Below are 20974 nucleotides of genomic sequence, written 5' to 3'. Positions count from 1 at the left end.
TCAGGTTTTGGGCCTCCTCTGTGGTGGTTGTAGGAGTTGACTCTGGGACTACAGGAAGTGGTTCTGACTGCTCTGGACATCTCTCTTCTCTGACAACTGACTTTGCTTTCCTCAAATGATCAAAGTGTTGTCTCCAGATGTTATCAGATGCAATCTCCACTGTGTGGGAGAGTACAAGTTCTGTCCTTAATCATTCCAAATACCCACTTTTTATCATCTCTGTAGTCCCTTGCCAGGACTGCTTGTCCAAGAGTGAAATATTAAACCTCCTTGTTTGAGGAGCCCTCAATTTGTCGCAGTTGTTTGTCCTGCATTCTCCTTAGATCGGATTTGAGGAGATCCAAGCATAAGTGCAAAGGTTGACCCGGGAACAACATAGCTGATGAATTGTTGGTTGCGAAGTGGGCTGTATTAGGATATGCAAAATGGTTCTAATTCAGTGTAGTGTGTTCTGCTGACAATGTTTGCAGTGCCATCTTTAGATTCTGGACAAGTCTTTTCACTAAACTATTTGTAGTTGGGTACATTGCAGATGTAATATGATTTATTCCATTCATTTTCAGGAATGACTGAAACTGTTCCGCAGCAAACTGTTGTTCGTTGTCACTGACCAAGTGTTCTGGAACTCCAGTTCTTGAGAAGAGGCTTCTCAACACAATGACAGTGTGCTTGCGAGGCTGTAATGGATGCCATTGGGAATGCTTTGTCGCTGTATCCACTATTAGTAAGAAATTAGTGCCCATCAATGTTCTGGCAAAATGCGCATGAATCATCACTCAGGGCAATGCAGGCCATTCCTATGGATGGAGAGGCGATGCTCTTGGCATCTTCTGGACACATTGGCATCCAGAACAGTGATGGCAAGCTGCTTGGTTTAAAGAGTTCACACTTCTTATGTCATGCTCTGAGCCCCATAATCTGTTTAACACTGTCTTGAGATTTTGGATATGTTCCCTGTTATCCTGACCAGTAACAATAATATTATTCAGCTAAAGCAGTACATGGTTCATAATTTTTTCAGAGAGTGTGAGTACATATGCTACTCCAAAAATAAGCCTTTTCTAGCTTTGTGAGTGTTTATGGTAAGAAACACTTGCGACTCTTTTATCTCCATCTGTAGGTAAGCCACAGCTAAGTCGAGAAAGGTTTGCCCTTTATCCTGGGCAGATGGTATTGATCTATTTTCACGACTGGGCTGATGGTGACCTTAAAATCACAGGTCCTGACAGATCTATCCTTCTGAGCTACTGGGACCACTGGTGTTGTCCATCGACTCCACTTAACCTTGGAAAGAATTCTTTCAGCCTCCATGCAATCTAGCTCACTGGCTACTTTATCACAGATAGTAAAGGAGCTGGGTGAGCTTGGTAAACTTGGGTGTGGCATTTTTGTTTAACTCTATTTTACCCTTGATATGTTTGAATTTTCCAGTGCCGTCCTTGAACACTGCTGTGGCATCATCCAATATCTTTATTAATTTGTTTTCAGTTGACTGTATTGCAGGCAATGTGGCATGCAAATGATGGATGGATCTCCAGTCAAGTTGTAGTAGTCTCAGCCAATCATGGCCCCAGAATGCTGATCCTCCTGCTTTTACCACATAAAAGCACAATGTGGTTTGTTGGTTTTTCTATTTCACAGTTGAGGATGTCATTCCTATTGGAGTTAGCTTTTCTCCAGTATAAGTTCTTAGATTCAGTCCAGTGTCTTTGAAATGCCGTTCACACTCTTTTTGTGGAATGAAACAGCCGAGCCAGTGTCCAATATCTTTTTAATTAATTTGCCATTCGATCCTGTTGTATGCCATATTTTTTGTCTCTTGTTAGTTTTCAAATTGTAAATTTTAAGGCTACTCATTCGTGTGTCACTCTTTATTTGAGATATCCAGTATCTACAGTTGTTTTTTTTCCAATTTCCATGATCTTTTGCTTTGTCCTGTGCATTTCATTTATTTTTGACTGCCTAGCATGCTCCTCATGGAAATGGGACCCACTCTTAGGGTGTCACACTTGGCTGTTGTTTGGCATGCCAAGGCCTTGGCCTAAGAGTTTGACTCGGCTTTGGAGGCCTAGGATCTCGGGGCTCTGGAGATGGGTGGATCGAAAGTCGGTGTCACAGACCAGTGTGTCATGGGAGCTGGAACATCTTTGGCTGTGTGCCCAGAGACCTGAGATCTTTGGGCACAGAGCTCAAAAAAAGTGATGCAGTAGACTTTTAACATTTGTAAACTAGCGAGTTGTTTGTTATGTCTCCCCTTTTGCTGTGAAATAGAGACATCTCTTTCTCCCATATTAGGGAGAGAGAGAGAACCTGTGGTATGTTGAATGCCGGGTGAACAATGTAGTCTTTGCAGTACTGTAAGTCTGTTTCTTTACTGTTGCTTTTGCTGCATGCTTGAGTGCTTGGTGACGGGTGCTGAAGTTTTTTTTTGCTGGGAGGAGGAGAAGAGATTGTGCTTGCTGCTGCTTATGCGCTGGAGGGAGGGGAACTGGTGGTGGGGACTTCGGGGTTCTAACATTTAACTGTCGTTCATTCTTTGGTGCACTCTTCATGGATGGTTCCGAAGAACAAACATTTCAAGATGTATGTTGTGTACATTTCTCTGACATTAAATGTACCTTTGAAACCTTTATATGTACCCTACTTTGTTGCATTTCCTGCAAGTTTTGCCTTTAAACCTGCAAGGGTTTGGTGTGTGTGAGCCCCTGCCACAATGGTAACATAATTTGTTCGGTCAGGCAGGTTTCTTTCTAGACAGTGCAATTTTGTTCACACCCACTTTCATTCCTAACTCCATTTCAATTTCATCTCTTTCTGCTGTTTCTATCGATACAATGATTTCAATTGATATTTCAAATGTGTGTTTCTCTTCAGTTAGGAGCCGTCTTCAATTGCTTTCCTGTAAGTTTTCACAAACTAAATGATTTCTCATGCATCATTAAGCCCATCATTGAACTGACAATGCTTATGCAATCTCTTCAATTCAGCCACATAATTTGAAATAGAGTCCTCTTCCTTTTTGATTCTACTTATGAAATGTAAAGCATTCTGCAGTCAACTGTGGTTTTGTTTCTAAATGTTCCTGCATCACATTGACAATTCAGCAATGCTCATTTCAGCTGGCTTGGTTGGAGAAGTTAAACTTCTAAGCAAACTGTGTGCTTTTCACTCATTGCACCTGCAATACTGGTACTCATTATTTCTTTCTTTCTTTTTCAATCTTTTTATTAAATTTCATATATAAAAAAAACAACACAAAATAATGAATAGATTACAGATTCAATAAACTTGAGATTACATTAGTAATAGGATAATAATATCCTATTAAAACATCCATCAACAAAAGGTGCATAAATCAATCAAGTCTATGTAAATATATATGAAAAACAAAAATAATCGTCGAAAAAAGAGAAAAAAAAAAATTGAAATTATATATGAGAAAAAATATATAATGAAAAAAAATACTAAACTAACACTAACATGGGCAATAATAACACTTTATAAATATATAAAGGTGTCAAGAAAAGAACTCCAGAACTCCATACCTGAACAAGTATAAGTAGAGAAAAGGATCTGAAATAAGCCAAATTAATTCATATGAAAGTGTCGAATAAATGGTCCCCAGGTTTCTTCAAATTTAATTGAAGAATCAAAGATAGTGCTTCTGATTTTTTCCAAACTCAAATAAGAAATAGTTTGGGAGAACCACTGAAATGTAGTAGGAGGATTTACTTCTTTCCAGTTTTGTAATATAGACCTTCTGGCAATTAATGTTACAAAGGCAATCATTCGTCTGATTGAAGGGGAAAGTTGATTGCCATCTTCATTTGGTATACCGAAAATTGCAGTAATAAAATGGGGTTGTAAATCGATATTCCATACTGAGGAAATGACATCAAAAATGTCCTTCCAATAGTTATGTAAAGTGGGACATGTCCAAAACATGTGAGTCAATGAAGCCACTTCTAAGTGACATCTGTCACATTGAGGATTGATATGCGAATAAAATCGGGCAAGTTTATCTTTAGACATATAAGCTCTATGTACAATTTTAAATTGTATTAAAGCATGTTTAGCACAAATAGAGGAGGAATTAACCATTTGTAAAATTTTTTCCCATTTATCTGTTGATATATTACATCGAAGTTCTTTTTCCCATTCTTGTCTAATTCTATCCGATATTTCTGGCTGTATCTTCATAATCATGTTATAAATAAAAGCTACTAATCCCTTCTGACAAGGATTAAAAGTAAAAATCAAATCTGAAAAATCCGATGGAGTTGAATTAGGAAAAGATGGAAGAATTTTATGTAAGAAATTTCTAATTTGTAAGTATCTAAAAAAATTAGATTTAGGTAATTCAAATTTGTTGGATAGTTGATCAAAGGACATCAAAGTACCTTCAAAAAAAAGATCACGAAAACATTTTATACCTTTCCTTTTCCATATACTAAAAGCTTGATCTGTCAATGAAGGTTTAAAAAAAAAATTACATAAAATAGGGCTGTCCAAAGCAAAGTTTTTCAGATTAAAGAATTTGCGAAATTGAAACCAAATTCGTAGTGTATGTTTAACAACAGGGTTAGATATCTGTTTATTGAATTTGGCTAAATCAATAGGAAGAAAAGAACCAAGAACGGAAAATATAGAATATCCCTTAACCTCACTACATTCCAAATTTACCCACTGTGGGCACACAGGTGAATCCAAATCTAGTTTCCAGTACATTAGGTTACGAATATTATTCGCCCAATAATAAAATCTAAAGTTAGGTAAAGCTAGACCACCATCTTTTTTAGACTTTTGTAATTGCCTTTTGCTTAACCTAGGATTTTTATTTTGCCAAACAAATGAGGAAATCTTTGAATCAATATTATCAAAAAAAGATTTAGGAATAAAAATTGGTAAAGCTTGGAATAAATATAAAAATTTCGGTAAAATCATCATTTTAATAGCATTAATCCGACCAACTAATGATAAAAATAAGGGAGACCATCTAGTAGTAAGTTGCTGAATTTGATGAAGCATAGGTAAAAAATTCAGTCCAAATAAATCTTTATATTTCTTGGTAATTTTTATACCTAAATAGATAAAGTTATCAGTAACAACTTTAAATGGCATCCTATCACTCAATAAAGTTTGCGCGTTTAAAGGGAATAACTCACTCTTATCTAAGTTTAACTTATAACCAGAAAAACTACCAAATTGAGCCAACAAGGATAAAATAGCAGGAATAGACCTACTAGGATTAGAAATATATAACAACAAATCATCAGCATAAAGCGATAATTTGTATAACTTCTCATTACGGGTAATACCAAAAATATTAGGAGACTCACGAATAGCAATAGCTAAAGGTTCTAATGCAATATTAAATAATAAAGGACTTAAAGGACAACCTTGTCTCGTACCACGAGATAATTGAAAAAAAGAGGATCTATAATTATTTGTAAGAACAGAAGCAACAGGTTTATAATATATTAATTTAATCCATGATATAAAATTAGGACTAAAATTAAAGTTTCTCAATGCATTAAATAAATATGTCCATTCAACTCTATCAAAGGCTTTTTCAGCATCTAATGAGATAACACATTCTGGGGTTGTAGGTGATGAAGTATAAATTATGTTAATCAATTTTCTAATATTAAAAAAGGAATATCGATTCCTAATAAAACCAGTTTGATCTTCTGAAATAATCTGTGGTAATACCTTTTCTAATCTAATGGCTAAAATTTTTGTAAGAATCTTAGAGTCTACATTTAATAATGATATAGGGCGATAAGATGCACATAAGGTAGGATCTTTATCTTTTTTAAGAATTAGAGAGATAGTAGCTTCATAAAACGATTGAGGTAATCTCTTCTTAACAAACGCATCATTAAAGATTTCACATAGCCAAGGAGAAAGCAATAAAGAAAAAGTTTTAAAAAATTCTACAATAAAACCATCAGGACCAGGAGCTTTCCCTGAATTCATTGATGAGATAGCCTCTCTTATTTCATCCATAGAAATAGGAGCATCAAGCAAGCTACAATCTTCATCTATCAGTTTAGGAATATTCAAATTATTAAAAAAATTATCCATCATAAACCGGTCACCGTCAAATTCTGATTGATATAAAGATTTATAAAAATCTTGAAAAGTGTTATTGATTTCTTTATAATCAGTAGTTAAATTACCGTCTTGTTTACGAATTTTAATAATTTGTCGCTTAGTCGAAATAGCTTTTAATTGATTAGCTAACAATTTACCAGTTCGATCACTATGAATATAAAATTGAGCCCTAGTCTTAATTAATTGATTCTCAATTGAAGAAGATAATAATAAACTATGTTCCATTTGAAGCTCAACTCTCTTCTTATAAAGTTCTTTGGTAGGAGTAACGGAATAAATCTTATCAATTTCTTTAATTTTATCCACCAATAAAGCTATATCTGAATATCTTTGTTTTCTTTTACCAGCGGAATATGAAATAATTTGTCCACGAATAAAAGCCTTGAAAGAGTCCCAAAGTATTCCTTTATCAATCTCTTCATTATAGTTTGTTGAAAAAAATAAGTCAATTTGTTGTTTTATGAAGGTAATAAATTCTGGATCTTGAAGTAAAGTAGCATTAAGTCTCCAAGATCTAGTATTGATAGAAGAATCCGAAATCTTGATAGATAACTTCAGAGGCGCATGATCCGAAATAGCAATAGAATCGTATTTACAATCAATAACATCTGTTAATAAACGATGATCAATAAGAAAGTAATCAATTCTAGAATAACTATGATATACATGTGAAAAAAATGAAAATTCTTTACCTTTAGGGTTCAAAAACCGCCATATTTCAGTAATTCCAGAATCAACCATAAAAGAATTAATAAGTAAAGCTGATCTATTCGGAAGAGTTCGAATAGGTTTAGATCTATCCATCGAAGGATTCAAACAACAATTAAAGTCTCCACCCATAATCAACATATATTCATTCAAATTAGGAAGAGAAGTAAATAACCGTTTAAAAAATTCAGGACAATCAAAGTTTGGAGCATAAATATTAACTAAAACAACTTTCCGATTAAAAAGTGAACCAGTTATCAACAAAAATCTACCCTGTGGATCAGAAATAATTTCATAATGTGTAAACGAAATTGAGGCGTCTATAAAAATAGACACACCCCTAATTTTAGCGGTACAATTTGAGTGAAATTGTTGACCTTTCCAGAACCTAAAAAAACGTTGATTATCCTCCCTCCTAATGTGGGTCTCCTGTGCAAAAATAATATTAGCGTTCAATCTATGGAATACTTTAAATATTTTTTTACGTTTAATCGGATGATTTAAACCATTAGTATTCCACGAGATAAAGTTAATAGATTTATCCATCATACCAATATTAATTGTGTGTATCATAAAAGGTTAAAAAAACACATAACCCACAATTTAGGAAGAAGGAAAATTGATTCAGGAGCAACCGGAGATCCTGACACCTCAACAATATTAACAATTTAAAGTCAGCCCATAAACTAAAAGCAAAAAAATAAAAAGCAAAAGCATGAAAAAAGATCCCTCCCCCCTCCCCCCACCCTTTGAAAGAAAGCCAAGCGGCAGGCGCATAAACTAATACTAATATTACCCCCATTTCAAGATGGCAGCTCCATAAGAAAATTTTTTAAGAAAAAACTATATAACACCCCAATTAAAATATAGAGTTGCAAAAAAAAAAATATATATATATATATATATACCTACATATATATATATATATATACATACACATACACATACACACCCATATCAGACAAATCAAAAAAAAACTAAAATAGTAAAACCAGAAAGATCATTAATAAAAAAAAATGCACATTAAAGTTTAAAAATGTGATACACCTTTAAAAAAGAATTTCCATATTCAGATACAAAGATGACGTTTCACAAGCCAAGACTTATGGGAAGAAGAAACGACATTTTGAGAAAGCCATATTACAAAATATGAATATAAATTCAGCAATCTAATGAGAAAATATAGTAAAAAAAGTTATCAAAATAGAATATTTTTATATAAAAAAAAAGATTTAATAGACACTACAACATATTTAAAAAAAAAACTAAAGAAAAAGAATTCAAAACCTTTGTTCCATTTCTAAATACAGGCAAGCAAATAAACGCTTATAAAAAGTAAAGACTTATGGGAAGAAGAAACGACATTTTGAAAAAAATAATTCATTATTACAAAATACAAACGTATATAAAAAAAGGATATTATAAAGATTAAAACAGCATCTATAAGCAATAATAATAGTAAAAAAAAAGACCCAGACCCATAGTTCAAAATAAGAAGTTATAACCCAACTTCCAGGGTTAAAACTTAAAATGAAATAACATCCTCTCTCCAAAAAAAAAATCTTCAATGTAACTCATAGTTCAAGTTGCACTAGAGGATCGATATTCTTCAACAAATTTCTTCGCTTCTTCAGGAGTGATAAAAAAGTGTAGACTGTTGTCGGGCAGCACCATTCTAAGTTTCGCTGGATACATTAAAGCTTGTTTAAAACCAAACGAATGAATCTCTGCCATCACTGGTTTAAAAGCGATCCTGGCTTTCATAACTTCATACGAATAGTCTTCAACTATTCGAAATGAATAATTTCTGTAGGAGATCATACCTTTTTTACGAGCTAATCGAATTAGAAGCTCTTTCTCACGAGGATAATGAAGGCGAACAATCACCGCTCGTGGTTTATCAGACACAGACGAAAGCCTCGCAACTCTATGAGCGCGGTCAATAACAGGTTCATTTTTCAAACCTTCACCACCGAAAATTTCCCACAGTAATTTAGAGAAAAATTCAGTTAAATCACCGGACTCAACTTTTTCGGGAATTCCGATGATGCGCAAATTCTGTCTGCGAGAACGATTTTCAAGATCAGTAATTTTAAACTTGTACTGATCTAAAGTTTTAGCAGTTGACTCTATCTTCTTCTCTAACACTTCAATTGTACGTGCTTTTTCACAAATTGATTGTTCAAGAGTCGTGATCTTATTTCCATGCTGTTGAACCTCTAACGCCTGCGACTGAAACTTAGTTTCAAGCGATTTAACAACTCCTTCAAGATCGGATATTTTCGAAGTAATCCTCCTTTCCAAACTTAACAGTTTACTGTCCAATTTACCTTCTAGTCTGCCTTCCAGAGCCGCAAATTTAGCATCCAGTTTATTGTCCAATTTACTTTCCATAGCCGCAAATTTAACATCCAGTTTAGTGTCCAAAAGACCAACAATTGCGTCGATGGATAAAGGATCCTTAGCCGATTTCTTACTTGTAGCCATTTTAGGTTTGACAAGATTAGATCAACTATTATTTTAGGAAAAAAGGGTCAATCAAAGGTAGCAACTCATATGATTAAGTTCGAAAAGGTCTAATTAAAGGGTGATTATAGTTAAAAAAATAAAGAGCGCCTAAAAGGCAGATGCTTACGTCGCCATCTTGAAACTCCACCCCCGGTACTCATTATTTGTTGTTTATTTTATTTGCTTCAAAATACTGCTCAATTCTTTCAGTATACATAATCCATTTAGCTGTTGTACAGTCAAATGTGTCCATTTTTCCAGCATTTCTGCTTTTTAAAAAAAATTGTTGTTGTTATTATTATCATCATCATCACTAGGTACTCACTGCTTATGTACTTGTGATCATACTCATTATTTGTTAATTTCCTCCATTTTATGCCTATTTCTTTGAAAAACTCGAATGTCTCTCCTCTTCAGAAAAAAAACATGCTGCACTTCAACAGGTATGTAGACTTCTCACATTCACTTTAAAACATCCTTGTCATCACTGTTATGTTTCGTAATTCCAGAAACTGAAAGAGAAACACAGGAGCAGGGATACTTGTCTACTTCATTTTATCTCCTTTTCTTTCGGTGAGGAGCTCACATATGACGTAGCATGATGTCATATGCTACTCAAGTACTTCTTGCATATAATCCGTAATAAATTACATAACCAAATAATGCTCAATCAAACAATATACAGTGGCATGCAAAAGTTTGGGCACCCCGGTCCAAATTTCTGTTACTGTGAATAGTTAAGTGAATAGAAGATGAACTGATCTCCAAAAGTCATAAAGTTAAAGATGAGACATTCTTTTCAACATTTTAAGCAAGATTCGTGTATTATTTTTGTTTTGTGCAATTTTAGAGTGGGAAAAAAGGAGCACCACACAAAAGTTTAGGTACCCCAAGAGACTTGAGCTCTCAGATAACTTTTACCAAGATCTCAGACCTTAATTAGCTTGTTAGGGCTATGGCTTGTTCACAATCATCGTTAGGAAAGGCCAAGTGATGCAAATTTCAAAGCTTTATAAATACCCTGACTCCTCAAACCTTGTCCCAACAATCTGCAGCTGTCTTGCGCTCTGAAAATTGAAATAAATGATGCCCACAAAACAGGAGAAGGCTATAAGAAGATAGCAAAGCGTTTTCAGGTAGCCATTTCCTCAGTTTGTAATGTAATTAAGAAATGGCAGTTAACAGGAATGGTGGAGTTGAAGTTGAGGTCTGGAAGACCAAGAAAACTTTCCAAGAGAACTGCTGATAGGATTGCTAGAAAGGCAAATTAACGCCCCTGTTTGACTGCAAAAGATCTTCAGGTAGATTTAGCAGACTCCGGAGTGGTGGTGTAATGTTCTACTGTGCAGCAACACCTGCATAAATATGACCTTCAAGGAAAAGTCATCAGAAGAAAACCTTTCCTGCATCCTCACCACAAAATTCAGCTTCAGAAATTTGCAAAGGAACATCTAAACAAGCCTGATGCAATTTGAAAACAAGTCCTGTGGACTGATGAAGTTAAAATAGAACTTTTTGACTGCAATAAGCAAAGGTATGTTTGGAGAAAAAAGGGTGCAGAATTTCATGAAAAGAACACCTCTCCAACTGTTAAGCATGGGGGTGGATCAATCATGCTTTGGGCTTGAGTTGCAGCCAGTGGCACAGGGAACATTTCACTGGTGGAGGGAAGAATGAATTCAATTAAATACTGGCAAATTCTGGAAGCAAACATCACACCGTCTGTGGGGGAAAAAAAGCTGAAGATGAAAAGAGTATGACTTCTACGATAGGATAATGATCCTAAACACACCTCAAAATCCACGATGGACTACCTCAAGAGGTGCAAGCTGAAGATTTTGCCATGGCCCTTATAGACCCCTGACCTAAACATCATCAAACCTCTGTGGATAGACCTCAAAAGAGCAGTGCATGCAAGACAGCCCAAGAATCTCACAGAACTGGAAGCCTTTTGCAAGGACGAATGGGCCAAAATCCCCCAAACAAGATTTGAAAGACTCTTAGCTGGTTACAGAAAGCATTTGCAAGCTGTGATACTTGCCAAAGGGGTGTTACTAAGTGCTGACCAGGCAGGGTGCCCAAACTTTTGCTTCGGGCCCTTTTCCCTTTTTGTTATTTTGAAACTGTAAAAGATGGAAATAAAAAAGTAATCTTGCTTAAAATATTAAAGAAGTGTGTCATCTTTAACTTTCTGCCCTTTGGAAATCAGGTAATCTTTTATTTGGTTAGCTATTCACAGTAACAGAAATTTTGACCAGGGTTGCCCAAACTTTTGCATGCCACTGTAAATATGATATTATTCAAATGTTACTGAAATATTGAATACACAACAGACTTTACCTGTGATGCATTGGGTTGTGTCTGGTACTTTTTGTAGGATTTTCTGTTCAAAGGCAATGGTGTTTCCATACCAGGCAGTGTTGCAACCTTTCAGTATTCTCTCCACTGTGCATCTATAGAAGTTTGTCAGATGTTTACATGACATGACAAATCTTCAGAAACTTCTAAGAAAATAAAGCTGCTGCCTTTGTCGTGGCACTTGTGTGCTGGACTTAGGACTGATGCTTAAATGATAGCATTGAGGAATTTCAAGTTGCTGACCCTCTCCTCCTCTGATACACTGATGAAGACTAGCTCATGGACCCTCAGTTTCCTCCTCCTGATATCAATATTCAGCTCCTTGCTGACATTGAGCAAGAGGTTATTATGGCACCACTCTGGCAGATTTTCATTCTCTTTCCTATATGTTGATTCATCACCACCTTTGATTCAGCCTACAGCAGTGGTGTCATCAGTAAACTTTAAAAAAGGCATGACTAAGCTGCTGTACTTGGTCTCATAGTCATAAGTATAAAGCAAATAAAGCAGTGGGCTAAGCACACAGTCTTGTAGTATACACGTGCTAATGATGATTGTGCAGGAGATACTGTTACCAATTCAAATTGACTGGGGTCTGCAAGTGAGGAAATCAAGGTTCCAGTTGCACCAGCAGGCATTGAGGCCTCAGTCTTAGAGCTCATTGATTAGTTTTGAGGGGATGATGGTGTTGAATGCAGAGCTGTTGTCAATAAATGACGATGCATCTTCACTCGCCAAATGTTCCAGGGTTGAGTGAAGAGCCAATAAAATGGCATCTGCTGTTTACCTGTTGTGATAGTAGGCAAATTAAAGCAGATCTAAGTCACTCCTTAGGTAGGAGTTGAGGTTTCATCGCCAATCTCACCAAGTACTTCGTCACAGTGGATGTATTTGATGATAATCATTGTCATTGAAACAGGTTACTGCATCCTTGGGCATTGGTATAATGAAGCTTCCTTGAAATAGGCAGGTACCTCAGACTGCTGAAGCAAGAAGTTAAAGATCTCAGTGACACTGCAGCCAATTGATCAGCACAGGTCTTCAGTAATCAGCCAGGTACATTGTCTGTGCCAGATACTTATCATAGGTTCACCCTCCTGAAGGATGCTCTCACATCAGCCTCAGATACTTCATTTACATGGTCTTTGGAGGCTGGGGGAGTTTGTGGAAAATACCTCATGAGCTGCCGCTCAAAGTGATCGTAAATGGCATAGAGCTCACCTGGGAGCAAAACTTTGTTATCACATTTGTTGCTTGAATTTACTTTGTAAGACGTAAATACATTCAAGCCCTGCTACAGCTGTCAAACATTCTTCTGTTAGTAGCTTTGCTTCAGAATTGCCACTGTGTATGTAAAATTACTTTTTGGAGATCGTACCTGGACGTCTTGGATTTTCCTTGCTCACCAGACCTGAATGTCACTGATCTGGCCCTCAGCAGACTGTCCATTTCTTGGTTCATCCAGGGCTCCTGTTTGGGGAAGACTCTCAGTGGTTTAGTGGGGACACACTCATCCATGAGTGACTTTATAAAGTCTGTGACAACTGTAGCGTACTTGTTCAGATTCTCTGAGTCTTTGAACAGGGTCCAATCCACTCATTCGAAGCCGCTTCCCTGCCTCCCGTGAACACCTCTTTATTGTCCTTCTCTGTGGAGCCTCGCTGTTTATTCTCTGCCTGTATACAGATTGGATAAGGACAACCAGATGACCAGATTTCCCTAAACTTGGTCTAGTGATGAAACAGTAGGCATTCTTGATCATAGTCCAACAGTGGTTGAGTGTGTTGGGACATCCTGGTGCTGCATTTGATATGCTGATAATAATTGGACAAAATTTTCTTCAAGCAAACCAGAATGAAGTTCCTGGCAGTTATTTAGAAGGCTTCGGGATAGGCTGTCTCTTGTTTGCCAATTGCAGCATTCAATACATGAAGAGCTTACTTAACATCTGCTTTTGTTATTGTTGTTATTTTTCACTCCTTCTCAACCTAGCAAGGATGGGAAGTGTCCAAGGAGCCAGCTGGATTCGAACCCAGGGCCATTTGCTTCCAAGTCCGGAGCTGATGCCACTACACCACTGGCTGGTTACACATCTGCTTTTGGCTGTATGTAATCTGCGGTCAGGATCGCGGAGGAGAACTCTCTTGTTACGTAGAACAGAAGGCACTTAATCATTTGGATGGTCCAGGTTGAGAGACAAGCATGTGACAAGACCGTTATGTCCGAGCATCACAAAAAGTTTATCATAAAGCACAGACACCCCCCTCCCCATCTCTTGCCTTCTCCCAGTCAGCAGTTCAGTCCATCTGGTGGATTGGGGGGAATCCCTCTCTCTGTAGCGCCATATCCACATGTCTGGAATAAGCCATGTCTCCATGAAACAGAGATCACAGCATCCCTCATTTCCCTTCAATGCAGTATTCGGGCCTTAGCTCCTCTGTCTTGTTCTCCAGTGAAGGTACATTTGCTAATAAAATACTTGGAAGTGGAAGTTTTACACCTTGACATTTTAATCTGGCTTGGAGTCCTCCCCTCCTGCCTCTCTTCCGACTATGGTGATGGCCCTTCATCCACTTAAAGGTGCTGTACCTTCATACCTGAGAGTTAAGTCTGCCAAGTCCATCAAGAGATCATAAAATTGCTAGTTTGTTTCAGCAAGGGATTCCTAACCTACTGTCCATAGACCCCTCGGTTAATGGTAGGGGTCCATGGCTTAAAAAAAGTTTGGGAACTCCTGGTTTCGATGGCTCAGAAGTGCATTACTTAAGGGAGATTACAGGCTGCAGATTGTAGTGATAGCAGTTAAGTACAGCGTATCTTGTAGTTTTGTGAGCTGCCCGCAAAACATCGCCATAAATTGTACAAACCATCTTGAGGGGGAATATAACAGTGTTGCAACCAGTGAAGATGCTCTCCTCGGTACATCAGTAGAATTTGCTGGAGTTTTCAGTGACATATCAGATCTCCTCAAACTCTTAATGAAGTACAGCTGCTAATAAAAATAATGAGGAATCGCACCAGAACCCATGATGGATTGCATTACGATGATATCACATCAACAGACAGAAGCTGTAAGACAAAATACTGATTGTCACATCAATAGTCAATTGGATAGTGAACAAGTCAAGCATCTTGTTGACTTAGAGGGAAAAGAATTAGAAGTAAATGAAAGTTCAAGTATATTATCATTCAGCTGTATACATGTGTACCACCAAATGGAACAATGTTTGTCTGGACCAAGGTGCACCCACCACAGTAAATATACTGTAACATATAACTCACACACAACACAAAGGTAATATTGCCACAAATAAATTAACAAATAATAAGGTTCATTTGCACCCCAAGTTAAAAAGTAAACAATATACACAACTAGTGCTCATACGTGATGAGATCTGGGTGGTTCCATGGAGGTCAGTACTCTCATGGTCTGGAAGAGGTGGGGAGGAAGCTTTCTCTTATCCAAACAGTCCTTGTCCTGATGCTATGGTGCCTCCTGCCTGATGCTAGGGGCTTTAAGATTTTTTTGGACATATGAGAGGGTTCTCTGGAAGCAATTTGGAAGGCACAGGATACATACATCCGAAAGAGGAAGAAGTATTCTAAAGGCAATATGACACAACCGTGGCTAACAAGAGAAGTTAAAGCAAATATAAAAGCCAAAGAGAGAGCATGTAATAGAGTAAAAATTAGTGAGTTCAAGGATAGCGAAGGTTTTAAAGACCAACAATAAGACAACTAAAAAAGTTGTTAAGTGGGTATTAATTAAGCTAGCTAATAATATTAGAAAGCATACCAAAAGTTTCTTCAGATACATAAAGTGTAAAAGAAGCGAGAGTGAATATCGGACTGCTGAAAAATGATGCTAGATAGTAATGAAGGTCGAGGAAATGGATGAACTGAATAAGTATTTTGCATCAGTCTTTACTATAGAAGACACAAGCAGTATGATGGAAGTTCCTGGTGTCAGGGGTCATGAAGTGTGTGAAATTACCATTACTAGGGAGAACGTTCTTGGGAAACTGAAATGCCTGAAGATATATAAATCACCTGGATTTAATGGTGTAGACCCCAAGGTTCTGAAAGAGTTGGCTGAAGAGATTATGGAATGGTTCTGGAAGACTGGAAAATTGAAAATATCACTCCACTCTTCAAGAAGGGAGAGAGGCAGAAGAATGGAAATTATAGTCTGGTTAGTCTGACCTTGGTGGTTGAGAAGATGGATTGTTAAGGATGTGATTTTGGAGTAGCTGGTGGCACCTGATAAAATAAGCCATAATCAGCATGGTTTTCTCAAGGGAAAATCTTGCCTGACAAATTTGTTGGAATTTTTTGAAGAAATAACAAGCAGGATAGACAAAGGAGAATTGGTTGATGTTGTGTAATTGGATTTTCAGAAGGTCTTTGATAAAGTGCCACACATGAGGCTGCTTAACAAGTTAAGAGCCCATGGTATTGAAGGATAGATTCCAACATGGATAAAGCAGTGCCTGATTTGCAGGAGACAAAGAGTGGGAATAAAGAGAGCCTTTTCTGGTTGGCTGCTGACAACTAGGGGATCTGTATTGAGATTGATTCTTTTTAGTTATATTTCAATGATTTGTATGACAGAATTGATGGCTTTGTTGCAAAGTTTGCAGATGATATGAAGATGGCAGTTTTGAGGAAGTAAAGAGGCTAAAGTAGGACTTAGACAAATTAGGAGAATGGGCTAAGAAGTGGCAGATGGAATACAGTGTTGGGAAGCTTATGGTCATGGTAGGAAAATGAAAGCATAAACACACATAAAATGCTGGAGGAACTCAGCAGGCCAGGCAGCAACTATAGAAAAGAATACAGTCGATTTTTCATCTGTACTCTTTTCTGTAGATGCTACATGGTCTGCTGAGTTCCTCCAACATCCTTTGTGTGTTTCTTAGATTTCCAGCATCTGAAGATTTTTTCTTGCTTCAAAATGAAAGTTTGGCTATTTTCTAAATGGAGAGAAAATACAAAAACTGAGGCATAAAGGGACTTGGGAGTCCTTGTGCATGATTCCCTGAAGGTTAATTTACAGGTTGAGTCTGTGGTGAGGAAGGCAAATGAGATGTTAGCAATCATTTCAAGAGGACTAGAACATAAAAACAAGGATGCAATGTTGAGATTTGTAAAGCACTGGTGAGGCCTCACTTGGAGTATTCTGAGCAGTTTGGGCCCCTCATCTTAGAAAGGATGTGCAAAAACTGGAGAGAATTCAAAGGAGGTTCACAAAAATAATTCCAGGATTGAACTACTTGTCATATGAAGAGTGTTTGATGGCTCTGGCCCTGTATTCACTGGATTTTGGAAGAATGATGGGCGACCAAATTGAAAACTATTGAATGGTGAAAGGCCTTACTAGAGTGGATGTAAAGAGGGCATTTCCTATGGTGGAAGAGTCTAAGACCAGAGGACACAACCTCAGAATAGAGGGACGTCCATTTAGAGTAGAGTTGAGGAGTTTCTTTAGCTAGATAGTGGTGAGTCTGGAATTTTTTGCCTCGGGCAGCTGTGGAGGTCAAGTCTTTTTGTATATTTAAGGCAGAGGTTGATAGATTCTTGATTGGTCAGGGCACGAACAGATAAGCAGGAAGGCAGGAGATTGGGGCAGAGAGGAGAAATAGATCAGCTATAATGAAATGGCAGAGCAGACACAATGGGCCAAATGGCCTAATTCTGCCTCTATCTTATGGTCTTATGGATAATTGACAATGCTAAGGGCCCTGCATACATTGTTATCTTCTCAGCAAATCATGCAATCCTTTGTAAGGTCATGTGGTCCAATGCCTTACAATTTCCACACCAGATGGTGGTGCAACTCATTAGGGCACTCTCAAAGGTTCCCCTGTATAAATTGGTTTGACTGGGGATCCTCAGGAAGTGGAGTTGCTGTTGTGCTTTTATGGCTAAACAGGTGGTGTTGAGAGAAAGAAGTAAATATCCAGTAGAGAAACATCCTATAATTTTTAATAAACTAAAATTCAAAAGGGACCGGTGCTTTTCTTGCCCTGAAATTATACAGATAATTTCTTAATACTTGCTTTTGACTTAGGTTCATATATAAGCTTAATGTATTCAACACACTATAGTTGTATTTATGGAATATGATCACAATTCTTTACTAAAGCACTCCTTTCAGAATCAAGAGTTCATTTTGCAACATGAAAGAACCTTTGTTGCTACGGTAAAAAGAGTAAATGGCACTGTTCTGTTCAAATAAATTCATGAGTGTCTGTGCTTTGCTAGATTTGTACTAATCCATTAATTCATGTAAATTTCCTCTATCATTTCCAAAAGCTGCACACAGTCCAAACAGTGCTTCCTACCTTTGCCACATTTCAATGGGCATTTACCAATCGGTCAGGGCATCAAAGGATATGGCAAGAAGGCAGGTGTATAGGGTTGAGTGGGATCCAGGATCAGCCATGATGGAATGGCAGAGCAGACTTGATGAGCTGAATGGCCTAATTCTGCTCCTATGTCTTATGGGTTTATGGTAATGTACATTTCCTTTCTCTACCCTGGTATATGCTGCTATAGATATATTCAAAAAATAACAAGGCAATTAAGTCACAAGATTAAAACTAAATATTTATTTCTTAGATACTCCACCCCCAACTTCTTGCATCTCTATCTATGAACTTGTGTAGATCAGTGGTCCCCTACCACCAGGCTGCAGACCGATACTGGGCTGCAAAGTATGTGCTATCAGGCCGCAAGGAAACGATATGATTTGGCGATATGAAACGATATGAGTCAGCTGCACCTTCCCTGTCATGCCCACTGTTAACCTTGAACACACTCAAGGTCATCAGTCACCTAAACGCAGTGATACCTTCGCGCCAGGGTTCACTGGTTGGCCTCGGGTAACCGGCCGCCTCGTGTGGCTGGCTAGAAGTGCCTTTGATACTGGCCTGGAGTGTGGACAGATGGACACCGCCTCTGAACCTGTTTACCACACCAAATGTTTGTGGGTAACCCGGTGCTAAAATATTCGCAGACGACCTAATTCGGGCTCAGGGATTCGTAAGTGGGAGAGCGGCTACCTCACTGCGATCTACTGAAAGTCATCCCTCCAGCCAAACTTCTGTTGGCCGATAGATCCTACCTACCTACCTACAAGGAGGGCAGGCCCGTGCCCTGTTGCCCTCCTTACTCGGTCAGTTGCTCGCTCCAGACTGTGGCCCCGGCATGGGGACCTCAAGCCCTTACCTTGTCCTGGTGTGTTGCAATGATTTGATATGTTCATACGAGGAAAATATGTGCTATGTGTTTAATATCCAAACGTTACTTAAAATGTTATGATGCTATTGACTTACAAGTGAGATATAATTGACTTATCACTATATTCATGCGAGGAAAATATGCGCTGTGTGCTTAATATTAAATTCATTAGATAAACCCTTTTAGAAACAAAATTGAGTGTATTAGCCATTTATAAGTGACTTAAAGTTGACATCACCTATGTTCTGGTTGTGATTAACACTCCCCACCCTCCCCTCCCCCAGTGGGCTGGTCGGCAAGAATATTGTGAATATTAAACTGGTCCGTGGTGCAAAAAAGGTTGGTGACCCCTGGTGTAGATGAATTCAGACACATGTATACACACAACCTAAACTGTTTATAAATGTCTTTTTACCATGTAACAGTCTCTTTTTACATAGGAAATGAAATTTTTCAATAAATCTGTTTGTTTTCATTGATGCAGATTACAAGCATGGATCTCAGAATATTAATGAACGATGGATGCAGGAAAATGCTGAAGAAACCTTTTATAATCAGGGTATCAAGAATCTGAAAACCACCCATTATGAAAAAGATCAGGCTAAACATCTGGCTTCTCAAGTTGTGGACAGCAAGGATGAACCACTGCAATCCTGTCAAAAAATAATAAATGACTCTACCAAGTTCAAGAATTATACAAATGACAGCTCAAATTTACTACAGGTAAATGAACATGCCCGTTCTTCTGAAAAATCTGAGGTGCCACCTTCTCTTCCAAACTATTCACAACAATTTATTCCTGTTGATTCCAGTGACTTGAAAGATCAGCAAAACTATGACTTTTCTCAAACTTGTAGCTCTTCCATGAAAGGTAATGAATGTAATGCATCCAGGCATGTAACAGACACCTTGAGCCCTTTGCAAAAATGTAGCACAGTAACAGTCATACCTGTTTTCTCTGCACCGAATTGTCAACAAACAAATTCTAAAATGAAGTTGGATATTCAAAGTGAAATGGATAACAACAACATAAGGTACTGTATTTTAAGTTATTTCTTTCCATGAAGTACAATATATTGAATGAAAGCATTTTTAAAATGTAAAGATGAATGTAATTGCAGATAATTAGTACAGGTTATCATAAACTTATCAGCACATTATTTATGCAACTTACATCCTCACACAAGGAGTTGAAGAGTTTTAATCAATTTGTGCAGCTTAGAATATTGAGTACTTTGTGCCAAAAGCTACGTTCCATTCCTCAGAAATGGTGACTTTAATAATGTAACAGGTAACATTGAATAGAATTATAGAATCATTAAGCATGGAAGTAAGCCCTTCAATAATCGAGTCCATATCCACTTCCACTAATCTTGTGTTGTATTCTCACAAACACGAGGAAATCTGCAGATGCTGGAAATCCAATTGCAACACACAAAAAATGCTGGAGGAACTCAGCAAGCCAGGCAGTGCCGATGGAAAAGGCTGAAAAAGAAGCGGCAGAGGGTTGTAAATTTAGTTGGCTCCATCTTGGGTACTAGCCTAGGACATCTTCAATTAACGGTGTCTCAAAAAGGCAGCGTCTATTATTACGGTCCTCCAGCATCCAGGGCGTGCCCTTTTCTCACTGTTACCATCAGGTAGGAGATACAGAAGCCTGAAGGCACACACTCAGCGATTCAGGAACAGCTGCTCCCCCTCTGCCATCCGATTCCCAAATGGACACTGAACCCTTGAACACTGTGTCACTTTTTTAATATATATTCTGGCTGGCTGGCTGTCTGGCTGGCTTTATTTTCATCAACTCTCAAGATCGCATTTTCACCTTTGCACTATATTCAATTCATATTGGCCAATTTACCATGTTTTTGGGGTGTGGGAGAGATCAGCACTAGAAAAAAACCCATACAGTCACCAGAATGAGAAGCAAGCTCTGCACAAACAGCAACAATTGAATTTCTATCACTGGAGCTGTGAATCAGCTAACTGTGTGTGCCATTGTGACAACCCTGTGACCATAAATGTTAGAATTCATATTTCC

General features: G+C 37.7%; 1 protein-coding gene across 4 annotated transcripts in view; it reads left to right on the top strand.

Moving 5' to 3' along the window:
* mipol1 (mirror-image polydactyly 1) overlaps positions 1-20974 on the top strand; it is a 330956-nt gene that overhangs the window by 104902 nt on the left and 205080 nt on the right. For all 4 annotated transcript variants that reach the window (XM_059956627.1, XM_059956599.1, XM_059956608.1 and 1 more), the window contains one exon: positions 19418-19967. In XM_059956627.1, the coding sequence (XP_059812610.1) occupies positions 19418-19967 (550 nt within the window). The remainder of the gene's footprint in view (positions 1-19417; positions 19968-20974) is intronic.

The sequence above is a fragment of the Hypanus sabinus genome, chromosome 2 (assembly GCF_030144855.1).
Source record: "Hypanus sabinus isolate sHypSab1 chromosome 2, sHypSab1.hap1, whole genome shotgun sequence".
NCBI lineage: Eukaryota > Metazoa > Chordata > Chondrichthyes > Myliobatiformes > Dasyatidae > Hypanus > Hypanus sabinus.
The sequence above is the reverse complement of the archived record's forward strand: the minus strand, read 5'-3'. Positions and strand labels throughout refer to the sequence as shown.